The following is a 16,242-nucleotide window of genomic DNA, read 5'->3' on the forward strand; positions in this document are numbered from 1 at the left end:
AAGACAGAGGATTGAGATTGTGGTGCCAAGAAGGTTTGCATTGGTTTGCTTCAGGCTCAAAACAAAGCTTCAATTCCAGGGCTCAGAATTGAACCGTAAGCTGCTCGATGCTGTGAATTCAATTGTTGGCGCTTTCATTTCTCACTCGATAACGGGTGGTGTGTATTTCATCAGCAGTTTCAACACTAACTGAATATCGTCATGTAGCTAATTTATGGAAGCTCATTCGAGATAAGGCTCAAGTGTCGTTCTTGCAGGATGTCACTAGTGTTAGTTAAGTAAACCAACAAAACATTATGAAGAACAAATAGGGAATAATTTGATATGTGCCCCAGATAACAAGCAAGAGCCAACCATGCTTCCCACGTACTTGGACCATGCCTGGACTTAGTTTTTAGCTTGTTTTGAAAATAAATGGGTTCTGGACATGTGGATCACTTACTACATGTGTAATATTGCCCATCTTTCCCATTATTTCCGTATATCATGCATTATTGAGTTTGTGTGCATCTTTTGTGGGTTATAGGTAGTTAGTAATGGAATTGTATGCTCCCATTGGCTTTTATAAAAAGCCAAGTAGATGTTTAAAGAGAGGAGGACGAAAAAAAGATTATTTTCCCCAAAGTTATTGTCTTCTCTAAATTCTTTTCTCTCCACTGCTATTGTTACCAAATTCTTGCTCATTACATATCATAATTCTTTCATTTAGAATTGTTTTCTAAATCGTCATGTAGATAATTTTCCCTTCACTCCTTGATCTTATCATATAATTCTTTCATTTAGAAAACCATTTCATTGATCTCGTCAAGCAAAAGATTAATTTTGAGGATTAGTTTTCATTCCCTTTTTCTTTTGACATCATTTCCTTTATGACAGTGGAAATGGTGGTTGATGTGTGGTCAATTTTTTTTTTTTTTAATGAAGAAATTGAAAAATTGAAGAACAATTACAAAGGAACTCACATCTCTCTTCTTTAGAACACTATTATGGTGGCTAATCCTAGACCCATGAATTTAAGGAATCTCAAACTCATTTCAATATTATGAAAACTTAAAAACATAATGGAAAGAATATAAATTTTACTTTTATTAATTCATAAGCACAAAAGTTCAACTTATACAAGAATTTGAAACATAAAAAGAATTTGATAAAATTAACATTATTTAAGAATATTGATTGATTAGAAAAGATTGAATTAATTAATTTTTATGTTGATTATAGTCGGTCTTCTCTTAATCAATAATTAAGATGAAGACAATCATTTAATTGATTGATTTTATTAATTATTTTATTTCTATCAATATTATTTGATTCTTATCAGTCTCATGATAGATACCTTTGAAGTTGTTTTTGCTATACAGACTTAACTTTATAATTCTTTTAAACATTTAAATCAAACTTAGATTTGTAAAGTAATTCCAGAGGATATTCGGAGAGGGCTATAAAACTTAAATATCTATATTTTCTATATTTATTTGGCAAAGATATAAGCCAATCAAAGCGTAAGGGGTCTTCTAATCATGAATCTGTTGAAAACTGTGGCAGCGTTTGGCCAAGAAACATGCAGGAATCTTCGTGCTCGGCAAATGCAGAATGGTGCGCCTATCTATCAAATGTTTGATCAATTACCCTTTATTTTTAAATTTATTTTTTTAAGAGAGGGAAGCGATTGAGTTTTTATTAAAAAATAACAATAATAATAGAAGAGTAATTTTAATTAAAAAAATTGATGATATTTATTTTTTGTATAAATAATATAATATATAATAATTTTTTTATTAAAGAATAAATAATTACAATTATTTTAAAAACTAAACTAATAAACATTTTTCTAAAGTTACTAATAATTAGTTACTTCTTTACTATAAAACAAACACGAAAACACAATTTTAAAAAAACAACAGAAAAAAGGCATCGGAAATTTGTGAGGGAATCTTGACGTTGACTTCAGTCGTCTCCGAGACTTTTGGATGAAACATGATGTATGATTGAATGATCTCAATCTTCATCATCTCAAGTTCTCTCAAGCCATCATCTCAGGTTACTCTTGTCTTGTTTTCGGCTTTTTGATCTCAAGGGCACCTTAATAGTCCATCCCGTGAGTCGCAACTGTTGTTTGAAATTTGGGTTTCTGTCCATCCTTAATTTCTTCCTCCCAGATCACATCTTGTTTTGCCATCTGATTCTATCCACCCTTTTCTTTGTTGTCGTTGGTGTTTTGTTGTTCATCTTCATGTCCCTTTCCCTCTCTCATTTCTCTGTGCCGTATCCACTTATCTTTGCAGTTTCCCTCTGATTTTCTCCTCTCTCTTTATTCATATTAGATAAACACATCTCTACTTATATTCAACTTTTGATCTCGCGACCACTCTGCTTTTGTTGCTGTTAGCTGTTGTGACCTGGTGTTCTGTTCTGTAGATTTGCTACTCTGTTTTATTTCCCTTTGGTTTCCTTTGCATCCTTTTCTCAAAACTTTATAAGGAAAAAAAAAAAAAAAGTTGAAAATGGTTGATGTTGTTGTTACCGTTGCTTTAGAAGTTGCCAAGTGCTTGTTCCCTCCGATCGGGCGCCAGTTAAGTTATGTGCGTAAGTACAAAGCCAACCTTGAGAATCTGAAGAAACAAACTGAGAAGTTGACCGATGCAAGAGATAGCATGCAGAAAAAGGTTGATGATGCTAGAAGGAACGGGGAAGAGATTGACAAAAGAGTTGAGAGTTGGCTGATTAGTGTCGACAAGATCATTGCTGAGGCGGACACGTTAACTGGAGAAGAAGAAAATGCAAATAAGAAATGTTTCAAGGGGCTCTGTCCTAATCTTAAGAAACGCTATCAACTTAGCCAGAAAGCAGCCACAAAGGAGAAGAGCATCCCTGATCTCAAGGAAGAAGCTGAGAAATTTGCTCAAATTTCCTACCCTACTGTTCCAGAAGAGCCTTGGCTTAGGTCTGGCAAAGATTACGAGGCCTTCGGATCAAGAACGTCGACTTTAAAGAATGTGCAAAGCTCATTAGTTGATCCTGATGTCAGCATCACTGGGGTGTATGGGATGGCGGGCGTTGGGAAGACGACCCTAGTGAAGGAAGTGGCTAGGCGAGCCAAAAAAGACAAGCTATTTGACGAGGTAGTTTTTGCAGAAGTATCTGAGACTCCAGATATCAGAAAGGTTCAAGAGGAACTTGCGGATCAGCTAGGTATGAAATTTGATGAGGAGAGTGATGTACCCGGAAGAGCTAGGAGGCTATATGCAAGGTTGCAGAACGAGAACAAGATCCTCGCAATTTTAGACAACATTTGGGAAGATCTTGATCTGGAAAAAGTAGGAGTACCTTCTGGAAATGATTGTAGGGGATGTAAAGTCTTGCTGACAGCAAGAGATCGTCATGTGTTGGAGAGTATTGGGTCCAAGACTATAGGGATTGATGTTTTAAGTGACGAAGAAGCGTGGACTCTATTCAAGAAGATGGCGGGAGACTGTGCTGAAAATGGCGAATTAAAATCTATAGCAACTGATGTGGCTAAAGAATGTGGACGTTTGCCCATTGCCATCGTTACACTGGCAAAAGCATTAAGAAACAAGAGTATCGTCTCTGCATGGAAAGAGGCCTTGAGGCAATTGAAAAAGCCTTCACATTGGAACTTTGAAGGAGTGCTAGCGAAGACATATTCAGCTATAGAATTGAGTTACAAGTATTTAAGAGAGGAGGAGCTCAAGCAACTATTTTTGCAGTGTAGTCTGATGGGATCCCCACAGGCTTCCATGCAAGACTTGTTGAAATATGCAATAGGTTTGGGTATATTGAAAGGCGTCAGTACAGTGGAAGAAGCACGAGATAAAGTAAATGCGTTGGTCGATCAACTCAAAGATGCGTGTTTGTTGCTTGACGGCATTAACAGCTATTGGTTTTCCATGCATGACGTTGTTAGTGATGTTGCCATATCAATTGCATCTAGAGACTATCATGTATTTACAATGAGAAACGAAGGTGACCCGAGGCAGTGGCCAGATAAGAAGTGCTCAAGAATATCATTATATGACAATAATATTAGTGAAATTCCTCAAGGGTGGGAATGCCCTCAGCTTGAGTTTTTCTACAATTTTGCCCCCAATAATTCTCCTCTCCAAATCCCCGACAACATTTTCATCGGGATGCCGAAGCTCAAAGTTTTAGATTTTACTAGAATGAGGTTACTGTCACTACCGTCGTCGATTCATCTCCTAACAGACCTTCGAACATTGTGTCTGGATAGTTGCCAATTGGAAGACATTAGAGTTATTGGAGAGCTGAGGAAGCTAGAGATTCTTAGCTTGCAGGCTTCTGCAATTGAGCAATTGCCTATGGAGATAGGCCAATTGACTCAGCTAAAGTTGTTAGATTTGAGCAATTGTTCCAAATTAAAAGTGATTGCACCAAATGTTCTATCAAACTTATCTCAACTGGAGGAATTGTACATGGCTAATTGCTCTATTGAATGGGAGGTTCTAGGACTCAGCATTGAGAGAAGTAATGCCAGCCTCGTTGAATTGAAGAATTTATCTCGTTTGACTACTTTAGAGATAAATATTCTTGATGCAGGGATTCTACCGAGTGGCTTCTTCTCAAGAAAGCTCGAGAGGTACAGAATTGTCGTGGGGGATACGTGGGACCGGTTTGATAAATATAAGACTCGGAGAACTTTGAAACTCAAGCTCAACTCTCGCATTTGCTTGGGGGAGTGGCAAGGCATGAAGAACGTGGAATACTTATGTTTAGACGAATTGCCGGGTTTGACGAATGTTCTTCATGATTTGGACGGGGAGGGTTTTGCAGAGCTGAAACATCTGAATGTCCAAAATAATTCGAATTTTCTATGTATAGTTGATCCGCTACAAGTACGTTGCGGTGCCTTCCCGATGTTAGAGTCCGTGGTTCTTCAGAGTTTGATTAATTTGGAGAGAATATGTCATGGTCAGCTCCGAGCAGAATCTTTCTGCAATTTGAAAACAATAAAAGTGGGAAGTTGTCATAAATTGAAAAATTTGTTCTCATTCTCCATTGCCAAATTCCTTCCCCAACTTGAAAGAATTGAAGTGATTCAGTGCAAAAATGTAGAAGAGATATTTGTTTCTAGCAATGACGAGGTGATCGGTGAGATTGCATTGGCGCAAGTACGGTTCCTGATTCTTAGAACTCTTCCACTGTTCACAAGCTTCTCCACATTTGTCAGGACAACTTCTACTGTGGAAGTAGAGCACAATGAAATCATTTTGGAGAACGAGAACCACCTTTATACTCCCTTGTCACTGTTTAATGAAAAGGTAGGTGAACAAAACTTATTCTCTTATTTTATTAATCCTACTGCTACCAAAGATCTCGTATTGACATAAGAACTCTGTGTGCAGCTCGTGCTTCCTAAATTGGAGGTCTTGGAACTGCGGGATATTAATGTTGCAAAGATATGGCACAATCAACTTTCAGCAGCAATCTCTTGTAGCGTTCAAAATTTAACACGCTTGATTTTGGAGGACTGCCGCAAATTAAAATACGTGTTTTCATATTCTATAGCTAAAAGACTTGGGCAGCTTCAACACCTTGAGATATGCAGGTGCCCACATTTGGAGGAAGTTGTTGGCAAGGAAAGTGGAGTGGAAGCGGATCCTTCTTTCGTCTTTCCACGCTTAACAATCCTGAAACTTCACTACCTACCAGAACTTAGAGCTTTCTATCCTGGAGTACACACTCTGGAATGTCCCATGTTAACTAAGTTGGAAGTGTATATTTGTGACAAACTAGAAAGTTTCACTTCAGAATTGTATAGCCTCCACGAAAATAATGAGGAGGGCCAACTTATTGATGTGCCAGTGCCAGCGCCACGGCCCCTGTTCTTGGTTGAAAAGGTACGAGTCTCTTTTCTATAATATATGCTTTGTTTGTTTCAACATTTATTTTATTTTAGTGATAACAATCCATAATTATATTCTTCTTTGGAATTTTTTGAGTGAACAACAATTCCAACTTGTTTGTGTTTGATTGGTCGTTAGGTCTTACCCAGTTTGGAGGAATTGAGATTAAGCAAGAACAGGGATATCGCAAAGATATGGCAGGGTCCGTTTCCAGACTATCTTTCAAACAAACTCAAAGTTCTTGCGATTGAGAATGATGAATCAGAAGTTTTACCACCTGATTTACTCGAGAGATTTCACAATCTGGTCAATCTCGAACTAGCTTACGGTTCTTACAAAGAGTTATTCTCAAATGAAGGGCAGGTTGAGACACATGTCGGAAAGCTCGCTCAGATAAGATATTTAACACTGGAGCATCTCAATGATCTAAAGCACCTGTGGCTGTGGGAACAAAACTCCAAATTGAACACGGTTTTTCAAAATCTTGAAACTCTATCTGCACACTTTTGTCTTAATCTGACAAATCTAATGCCTTCCTCTGCCTCTTTTCGGTGTCTGAAAGAACTGAGGGTATGCGCTTGCGAGCATCTGATGAACTTGGTAGCATCCTCGGCAGCAAAAAATCTAGTGCAACTCGTAAGGATGACGGTAAGGGAATGCAATAAAATTACCGAGTTGGTGGTAGCAAGCGAGGGAGATGCAGCAAACGACGAGATTATATTCCCCAAATTGATGTTCTTGAAGCTTCATCGTCTACAAAGTCTCACAACCTTCTGCTCTGCAAACTACACTTTCAAATTCCCATCTTTATTCTATTTATCAGTGCGTAATTGCCCCAAGATGAAGATTTTCTGCGGAGGAGTCTTAAGCGCACCAAGATTAGAAAGAGTGCTGCTAAATGGTCGAATTTGTTGGGACGGTGACCTCAATACAACCATACAACTGTCACATTACAAAACGGTGCGTATTCATCAACCAAACCGTTTTTTGTTTTTTTCACTGGAGGATTGTTTGTTTTGACACCATATTTGAGTGGACTACTTGATTTAAATTTTATAATTCAATTTAAATCATTCTTTTATCAAAATTAAAATTACATATATAATTGCATATTATTATAATTAGATAATATAATAACAAATAGTACAAAATTATTTATATATCGTAAAAAAAATTTCAAAAAAAGTAACATTGTGCATTTAAATAGTTAAAAGAGACTACTAATTTTAATTAATTATTAATCCGATTTTCTTGTTTTAACACTATAAATATTATATTTCATTTGTTTACACATTTCGAGGACAAATTTTTTTTTTTGTAGGAGGGGAGAATTGTAATGCCACAAATTTCCATAATATTAAATTATGAAAATTGGGCTTTCATTGAGAATTATGGGTGGCCTATAACCCTTATTAAGAAAGGAATACTAATTATAAATAGAGGTTATTTATGAGATAATTTTGGAAAAGGGTTATTTTTCCTAATTAAATAGGGTTTCTTAAGACTCCCTATAAATGCATACTTTTTCCCCTTCCATAACCCTAAGTCCACGACGTTTATTCTTCTTCTCTGCCGATCTTTACGCTTCTACCCAAATCCTAGGATTCAAACCTTTGTTTAGGAGAGAATCAAAGCGATGGATAAGTTATTCTCCATATTCTCAACAGATTTCTAATCACTCTATCTAGGGTTTATATTGGCACGATTCTAGATGGTTATAGATCATAATGCATGATTTAGAATGTATTTAGGCTTTGTTTAGGGTTTTGATTTATTATGAGTTTAGTTAATCAATCCTTAACGTATTAAGCACAGGATAATTCTGGACAGCATGAGTATCTCGAATTTAAACCTATATTTTCTGAACGATTTTTCTCATAAAAATTATATTTCTGGAAACTAGACATGTAGGGCTTCTTGAGTAAATTTTATTTCATTAAATTCGACTTCGTTTTCAATTTTATATGTATTTTCGAAATAGAAACCACTGCACTGGAAAACTGCGATTCCAGCATTGTGATCGGATTCACAAGACTATTTGTACCACCAAATAAACTCGGAAAATTCTGAAAGTTTATATGTAGGTTAATATATGTGTCTAGGATTCCCAGTTTTAATTTCATAATTTTATGATTAGTATTTTATTTTATAAAAATCACAGAACCCGTTCTGTTTGGTTTAGATTATGTGAAAACAGTTTCGAATTTGCTGAGAAATAAATAGTTTTGAAAATGTTTTTGATATCGGATCCTCTTGCAAATTTTACATGGGGTACTCATGGATGTCCAGAATAGTTCCATAGAATATTATATCATTCTGAGTTTAGATTAAGAGTTAAATCCTAAGAATCAGACCTGTACAGGTATGAATGAGAAAATCAGATTCTTAGAATAAGTTATTAATTGTCATATCTTGTATTTGTTTAAAGTGTTGAAGGTGATTGAGGCTCTTAGAAGCTTAGAGGTGTGTTAATTCAAATTCATTTGTTGAGGTAAGTAACTCCATTCCTAGTATACTGGATATGTATAAGTATTTTGATATTATTATTATAAGTATAAATATTTTTATACTACTTAAAGGATTGATTGATTTTGATAACAAAATTAGTCTTATGCAAATGTTTTCAAACCTAAATTCTTTTTAACAGAGTATTTTATAAATGCTTTTTAATATGTAAATGATTTTATGACATGACAACCTTTTATGATTTTATCTTGAAAATGTTATGCAAGCCTAAATTATTGTTATGAACTTTTATAAATCTGATACAAATGTTTTGTACCCATGTATGATTTCGATTATTGATGATTGTATGAGATTCCTAATGTTTTGGCTCATTGTCCATAGTTATTCTGATTCTGATTCTGATCGTAATATACGATATATCTGTCTGGACCAGTACTGGGTTTCTGTTTGAGTGTGCACACGATATTCTGATTTTGTTTCTGGCCGGGTCATCGGGACTATAGGTGACACTATGTGACATGAGCTAACCTTCTGTTTTCTATATATGTATTATATGATTTGCTTCGTAAGTAAATATACTTTTAGATATTCTGAACTATTAAGAATTTATGTTATGTTATCTTGATATATCGTTTTATGAAATTTATGGATTACAATATATGTTTTAAATAAAAGAAGGCTTGCAATATTTTTAGTATCGATAGGTATAGTGTGTTAGGAATGGTTTTACTTACCGAGTTGACGGCTCACCCCTCGTCATTACTTTTTTGTAGATTAAGTTTCTTTTGAGAGGTGCGCTTAGCTTTGGAATTAGTAATTTTCCGTTTCCGTTTGCCGTTTGAATAAGAGGAGGAATAAACTTGTGTTTCTATTTAGTTATTTCTATTATGAACGTGTAATTTGGAGTTTGAGACTTTTGTTATTATTTTTATGTTCTCGGGAGAGATTATTTAGTATTAGACATTTGAATTTGTGAATTTATTTGAATAAGAATTGGAGGTATTTCAGTTTGAAACTTATGAGTAAAGATTATGATTTGTGAGTAACCTCCTTCTTCACGTGCTCCGCATGTGTTAGATTTGGGGTGTTACAAAATAATAGAAGATTCTTTTTTTTTTTTTTCACATTGCCTAATCCTATTTAAACCCACATGAAAATTGGGATTACTAATCCCATGAATTTATGATTAAAGTTTGAATTTAGTCCATTAGTCCAATGCAAGTGAGCATGACAAACATAGGATTAATGATTTATCCCAAAAATTAATCCAATCTTATACTTAATCATAACTCCCAAGCATAGCGTTGAAGAGTAACTAGGGTAATCAAATTAGCTGCCCTAAGACCTTCATTTGGACGCAACTGACTACATAGATACTACGTAGTTGGGAAATAAAATAATCAACTCAATTGTCGCAGAAGTTAGTTTAAGCAATTTATATCAGAAGAGAACTAATTGACATGTCTTTAGGGTTCATCCTTTCACCTTAAATTAAAAATGTTGCTTTCTTTATTATTATTATTATTATTTCAGAATGCTCAGAGTTCCACAAACGATTCAGGTCAATCTTCAATGCACCATCAGGAATAAGACAATTTCTCTATGATGTTTATAATCACGAGTTTTTCATTGAAGATCATTTCCTTGGATTGAAGTCAGGTGCGGACAAGCCCTTCTGTTTTTGTCTTCATTGTTCTGCTTTGGCTCTCTTCAACTTTTGTGTTGCTGTTTTGAAAGTGTTATTATAAAACTTACATTCCATGTAATCGATTGAGATTCAATGGTTCAATGGTCCTTACCATTCAAAAGTTCATGTATAGTGTCAAAGACTTCTTACCATGATGAAGGCCTTTATGTTTTCCCTTGTCAACTTAATTTCTGAGCTTTCATCTTCTGAAATTGTTAGTAGAATGTCAAGTAAATCATTTGGTGCATCAAACCTTTAACACCGTTAAAAAATTGCTGAATTCTCAAGAGTATTTTAGCAATTTCAAAGTAAAATTATTTTCTTAATTAGGTCCTTTATGATTTACAAGTTTTTTTTTCCTTTATTTCAGTTATTGTATTAAATTGGTAACAATTGAAATATTAGGTGGCAAAATATGGTTGTCAAAAAACTTTGGTAATCTAACATTTAGTCCATTTACTTGTTTTATTTTAATTTATTTAATGTTAAAATTACATGCATACAATGCACATGACATTAGTAGGAATCCAGACTTTTACAGAGTATGGTAATATGGTGTAGATGAGGGCATCGGATTAAATGTAGTTGCTTCGCTTGCTTACGTGGAGCAATTAGTTATCCAGCTCAGCAGCAAAGCTAACGAACTGAATAACATGCATAATAGTTATAACAAACTATTAGTTACTAGATTCTTCTTCCTTCTAGTATAAATATTAAGCTGTAATCATTTGTTGATATAATGGAAAAGATGAACAAGTTCCTGATTCTTCCATCATCTCTTTCATCATAACTTTCTATCATTTTCTCGTTTATTTTCTCTTGTGCCAAACACACATTACAAAATCTTTCACAGTCCAATTCTAGTACCACAACAGAACGTGTGCTTATGTCTCATTAGAAAAGTTAGTCTGAGAAATTTAGAGCATAAATGAACTAAGTAGCACATCATTAATCTGATGCTCTTCATGATTACAGAATGTTCAGACTTTCGAAGAAAATTCAGGTCAACCAGTGGGGACATTATGCTTGCAGCAGTAAAGACCTATAAATTTTTGGGATAACGAATTCTCAGAGACAGAGGCTCTTAGACTTGGATTTTGGGATTTAAGTAAGCTCCAATCTGATGCTAAGACTTTTGTGAAATGGAAACGATCCGAGTCAAAAGCAAAATCTTCAGAAGGAATTGTTAGGAGTAATGATTATTTTACTGTCAAACGTATTTCAAGAAGCTGTAATGAAACAACTCATAGACATGAACTTTACAATGAACATTGTAAATTAAGCATCCTCCATATATGGAAATGGAAAGGAACCCATCTGTATATATGTCATACTTCCACGCATCATATATTCTTATCTTAATTCAAATCTGAATATTGTCAAATTTAGACGTATGGACGTGTATATATATCCAAAGTAACCCATCTGTATTTTTGTATGTGTATTCAAAGTCATTTACGTATATATAATTCGAGAGTAGAATTGAAGATTTATATTAAAACGCATAGATACATTTTAATTAACAGTTACATAGATATGCATTTTAATTAACACCTTAATGGATCAAGGCATGACCGCCTTCGGAAAAGTGAACGAGTTAATTTCTATGCAAATTTTACCTCTAAGCCATTTGTGAACCATTATGTTTTCCACTGAGTTATCAAAAAAGCATCGTTTTGCTAATAAAATGTTTTCTCTTTTCCTTCAAAAAAAAAAAAAAAAACAAAACAAAAAGAAACACAAAACTAAAAGCAGCTTCCTGATTTGGCTCTTTCACTAAAATGTTGAATTCCCAAGACAATGTTGAAGTTAACAGCACCTGCCAGACTCTACTTAACAAACACAGAAGCAACAAAACTAAAACCAAAACATTTTTCTTTTGTTTCCCCACAAACCCGTCTTCAATTCACAACACAACAACAACAACAAAATCAGCAACACTTGTTGTCTATCCTACAAAAGAGCCCATTATCAAACAACGTTACCACCCAAATCCACTCTCACTTACTTACCACTAACTCACTGCTACACCACACACTACTCTTCAACACTCTTCTTCACTTCTACTCGCTCGCTGACTCACCTCAAAAAGCTTTCTTGCTCTACAAACAACTTTAACAAATTTACGGGCACTCTCACTCTCCATTGCGCCCTCTCTTTGACAGCTTCACTTACTCTTTCCTTATAAGGACCTGCGTTACTTTAAGCTATCCTAACTTAGGTACCCAGCTTCATGCTGTTATTTCAAAAGTGGGCTTTCAATCTCATGTTTATGTAAACACCGCCTTAGTTAATATGTTTGTCTCTTTAGGGTTTTTGAAGGACGGTTCCAAACTGTTCGATGAATTGCCGGAAAGAAATTTGGTTACGTGGAATGTTATGATCACTGGTTTAGTGAAATGGGGTGAGCTAGAATATGCGCGTTCTCTCTTTGAAGAGATGCCTTGCAGGAATGTTGTGTCGTGGACAGGGATTATAGATGGTTACACCAGGATGAATCGGTCTAATGGGGCGTTAGCTTTATTTCGGAGAATGGTTGCGTGCGAATATACAGAACCTAGTGAGATAACTATTTTGGCTGTTTTTCCGGCTATTTGGCAAAATGGGGATGTTAGGAATTGTCAATTGATTCATGGGTATGGTGAGAAGAGGGGGTTTAATGCATTTCATATACATGTCTCAAATTGTTTGATCGATACTTATGCAAAATGTGGGTGCATATTTAGTGCCTTAAAACTCTTTGAGGATATATCGGTTGAGAGGAAAAATTTGGTGTCTTGGACATCGATAATATCTGGGTTTGCAATGCACGGGATGGGGAAAGAAGCAGTAGAAAATTTTGAGAGGATGCAGAAAGTTGTTTTGAAACCAAACAGAGTAACATTCTTGAGTGTTTTGAATGCTTGTAGTCATGGAGGATTGGTCGAGGAGGGGCTCAAGTTTTTTGATAAGATGGTTGAGGAGTGTGAAGTTCTGCCAGATATAAAGCATTATGGGTGTTTAATAGACATGTTGGGAAGGGCTGGGAGGTTAGAACAAGCGGAGAAGGTTGCTTCGGGGATACCGAGTGAGATTACTAATGTTGTTGTTTGGAGGACCCTTTTGGGTGCTTGTAGCTTTCACGGTAATGTGGAGATGGGTGAGAGGGTGACAAGGAAGATATTGGAAATGGAGAGAGGATATGGAGGGGACTATGTGCTTATGTATAACATCCTTGCTGGGGTCTGGCGGTATGGAGATGCCGAGAGGTTGAGGAGAGTCGTGGATGAGAGGAATGCCCTCAAATTTCCTGGCCGTAGTTTGGTCTAGTTAATGCTGAAGTTGAATGGTAGCGATCTGGATAGATGGTCCCTTATTCCTTTACTTATATAAAGTTTGTAAAACAATTTATCACTGAGCTGAGATTGCTTTCCTTTTCAAGACCTACATCGGCAAGGCACCTGAGACGTTGCTATTGCCAAAGTTCTTTCAGCTTGTGAAAAGCAGCCTCTTTTTTAACTTCATTGAAGAAGGTAGGCCATTCCCGTTCTGTACATTTAGTTTTTGTTTCCTATTTAACATTCGGTTCAAACAGCAAAAGAGAGTTGATCCTTTTGTTTTTTTATTCATTTTATGATTCTGACAGAGTTGCAAAGTTTTTCATGTAGCACCCATTCTGATGGAGTTACAATGTTTTTTGTCCTCTTTATTGTTCAGATGGATCGATTTTTGGTAAAATTAATAAACTGTTCTTATTTTTTCTTTGGCTTTTGCTCTTTTAGCTTTGTTGAAAACGGCAAAGAGAAATGATTCATAGGCTAGCTCTTCAGTTTGTCCGAGCTAGGATTTCCGAATTCAAAAGCCAATACATATTTATTTGCTTTTTATCATTGTTTATCTTATTTTATTTTAGTGTTTTGGTATGTTTGATTTTCAATGTGAAAGTCAATAGCTTACTAGTTAGTTACTACCAAGAATTTAGGTCCCCGTAGTGGAGGCGTTTCAAAGTTCAAAGCATTTTGCATATTTTAATTTGACTCCTTTTTCATACTTTATCATTCAACTAGATAAATTTACAGATAGAATTTTCCAACTGCGAAGAACAGCTAAGTCATTCCTTTTTGGTTCATTTCTGGCGGGTAAAGGACTTTTCCAAGTTTCAAAGATGAATAATGAAAAAAAATTCTTTTACCAGCTATGTCGACCTTAAAATATAGGCCATGAAAGATTGACAAGCTCAGAAAACACCAGGACCAAAACCTCAACCTATTCCTAGAAGCTGAGAATTTGAAGAAATGGAGAAATCTTGGAGAGCTTAGGCAGCTTCCGAGAAGCCAATGACTGAAAAATATTTCGCTGCACTCAGGACGGCCAGGACTATTAGGTCTCAGCTGAAGAAAGGCGCTGCACCAATGCAACAAATAAGCACCTCACTCTCTCAGGCTGCAGAGAAGGAACCCCAATTTACAGGACCCCCTTTTCTGTTACTAATGGCTTGGGGGGGGGGGGGAATCAAAGAAGCTTCCGATGGAGTTCCAAGGACTGAGGCAGAAAATGATGACCATGTATATCTGTTGAGAAAAGGTAATTTAATGTGACAGGAGAGATCTCAAACAAGGATACAATTGAGAAAACCATCTGTTGTGGTGGAGATTCTGGATAGGCGTGACACGGACATAGAGATTAAGAAAAGATTGTTGGAGCTGTATCAAATTTTCTTGGACATGACTGTAAAGGTGGACGTCAAGACTTTGAAGCACAACTGGAGAAGCAGCAGCAGCAAGTAGTTTGCTTGGGGAACATACTTCTGGTGTTGATCATTCTTTTGATGGTTATCAGTTTTTGAATTGTATCGGAAACGATGCCCAATCATACTTTGTAGTTTTCTCTGCTTTGAAAGTCCTTGTATTAGGACTGGGTTGTGACTATTCTTCGTCCTTGTATCTTTTCTCCAATTCATTTGAAATACATTGTCCTGATTATATAGTCTAAGGATGAAAATCTTCTGGGAACCATATTGAATGAGTAATAAATTTAGCATTCAAGTGATAATGAACGAAAGAAACAATGAATGAAGACTATGTTGACCGGGAATGTAAATGCAGAAAAATAGCAGATCTGCTATTGAAAAAAATGATATCACATGAGGTCACTCCTTAGAACTTTGAATAGAGACGAGAAGAGAGAGCTCTGAGAAAGATTGATAAAGTAAGCTCCATTGGACGGATTGTTAATTTTCTTCTGTACATGAAAAGTGTCAACATTAATTGCTTTATGCATTGCAGATGACACCATCTAGCATCTAATACCGAATCCCCAATATTACGGCAAAGCCACAAAGAAGCAAAAGTGCACCATTTCCTCCAGGCAGGATAGATGACCTGCAGAATCCAAACATGCAATCGGTTATAATCAAGAAAAGATAGACATGGAGAAACTACGACCATTCAATCAAGTTTGCATATATATATATATATATATATATATATATATATATATGGTAATGTTATTATTTAATATTATTTACATACAATGTTATTGATATATAATATTATTTGCATATAAATAATTAAAACTTCAAGAGTAGTAATGTTTAATATTTTGGACTCACTGTGTGTACGTATAAAAAATTATTTGTTAGATTATTAATAATTCGTTTATTTTTTATGTTGGGTTTGTATCTCAATATTTTAACATGATTATTAATTGAGTCATATTTGCATTAACGTAAATTTAATAACATGACACGGTGACCTATTACTTTATTTCTACCTTTTTTTTATTTTAAGATACTATTTTAAAAATAAAACTATAAACATATTTTTAAATTTACCAAAAATCAATTATTTCTTACTATAAAACATACAAAATTAACATAATTTGATAATAATGATTGATTAATAAGGATTGAGTCAATCAATTTTTGTGTTGATTTACAATCAATATTTTTTAGTTAATATTTAAAATAGATACAATCGATGATTTGATTGATTGTATTGACTGATTGATTGTTTTTCGCTGTACAAACTTAACTTCTCAATATATATATATATATATATATATTTTTAACACTTAAATCAAATTTAGATCCCTATGTAATTTCGGAGGGTATTGGGAGAGCCGGAGAGGGCTGTACAACTTAAAATGTCCATCGTTTCTACACTTAATTGGCAAGGATAGAAACCATTCAAAGATTGAGGTGTCTTCTTATCATGAATCTGTTGACAA

At 35.1% G+C, this 16,242-nt stretch overlaps 2 protein-coding genes across 4 annotated transcripts; both read left to right on the forward strand.

Moving 5' to 3' along the window:
* Positions 1-1,920: 1,920 nt before the first annotated feature.
* On the forward strand, positions 1,921-11,368 carry LOC112100325 (disease resistance protein At4g27190-like). 3 transcript variants are annotated; one of them, XR_002906664.1, is made up of 5 exons: positions 1,921-5,297; positions 5,382-5,876; positions 6,021-6,842; positions 9,910-10,007; positions 11,011-11,075. XR_002906664.1 is itself a non-coding variant. In XM_024189458.1 (4 exons), exons 1-4 carry the CDS (start codon positions 2,505-2,507, stop codon positions 11,071-11,073), a joined length of 4,173 nt encoding a protein of 1,390 aa, XP_024045226.1. In that variant the 5' UTR covers positions 1,921-2,504; the 3' UTR covers positions 11,074-11,368. The 3 variants fall into 3 exon arrangements, 2 of the variants coding, with proteins under 2 accessions (XP_024045226.1, XP_024045227.1); XM_024189458.1 differs by lacking the exon at positions 9,910-10,007 and having other exon boundaries at positions 11,011-11,368; XM_024189459.1 differs by lacking the exon at positions 11,011-11,075 and having other exon boundaries at positions 9,882-10,039.
* Positions 11,369-11,775: 407 nt separating this feature from the next.
* On the forward strand, positions 11,776-14,518 carry LOC18049282 (pentatricopeptide repeat-containing protein At1g09220, mitochondrial). Its single transcript, XM_006443294.2, has 2 exons — positions 11,776-13,547; positions 14,210-14,518. The coding sequence occupies exon 1, from the start codon at positions 12,331-12,333 to the stop codon at positions 13,342-13,344; it is 1,014 nt and encodes a 337-aa protein (XP_006443357.2). The 5' UTR covers positions 11,776-12,330; the 3' UTR covers positions 13,345-13,547; positions 14,210-14,518.
* The last annotated feature ends 1,724 nt before the right edge of the window (positions 14,519-16,242 follow it).

This window comes from Citrus clementina, unplaced genomic scaffold (genome assembly GCF_000493195.1).
Source record: "Citrus clementina cultivar Clemenules unplaced genomic scaffold, Citrus_clementina_v1.0 scaffold_3, whole genome shotgun sequence".
Classification (NCBI taxonomy): Eukaryota; Viridiplantae; Streptophyta; class Magnoliopsida; order Sapindales; family Rutaceae; genus Citrus; species Citrus x clementina.

Excerpts from the sequence above, each read along its gene's own strand:
- LOC18049282 (XM_006443294.2), top strand. The coding sequence starts at position 12,331 with ATGTTTGTCTCTTTAGGGTTTTTGAAGGACGGTTCCAAACTGTTCGAT.
- LOC112100325 (XM_024189458.1), top strand. The coding sequence starts at position 2,505 with ATGGTTGATGTTGTTGTTACCGTTGCTTTAGAAGTTGCCAAGTGCTTG. Across the intron at positions 5,298-5,381 it reads TGTCACTGTTTAATGAAAAG|CTCGTGCTTCCTAAATTGGA; the intron begins GTAGGTGAACAA and ends CTCTGTGTGCAG. Across the intron at positions 5,877-6,020 it reads CCCTGTTCTTGGTTGAAAAG|GTCTTACCCAGTTTGGAGGA; the intron begins GTACGAGTCTCT and ends ATTGGTCGTTAG.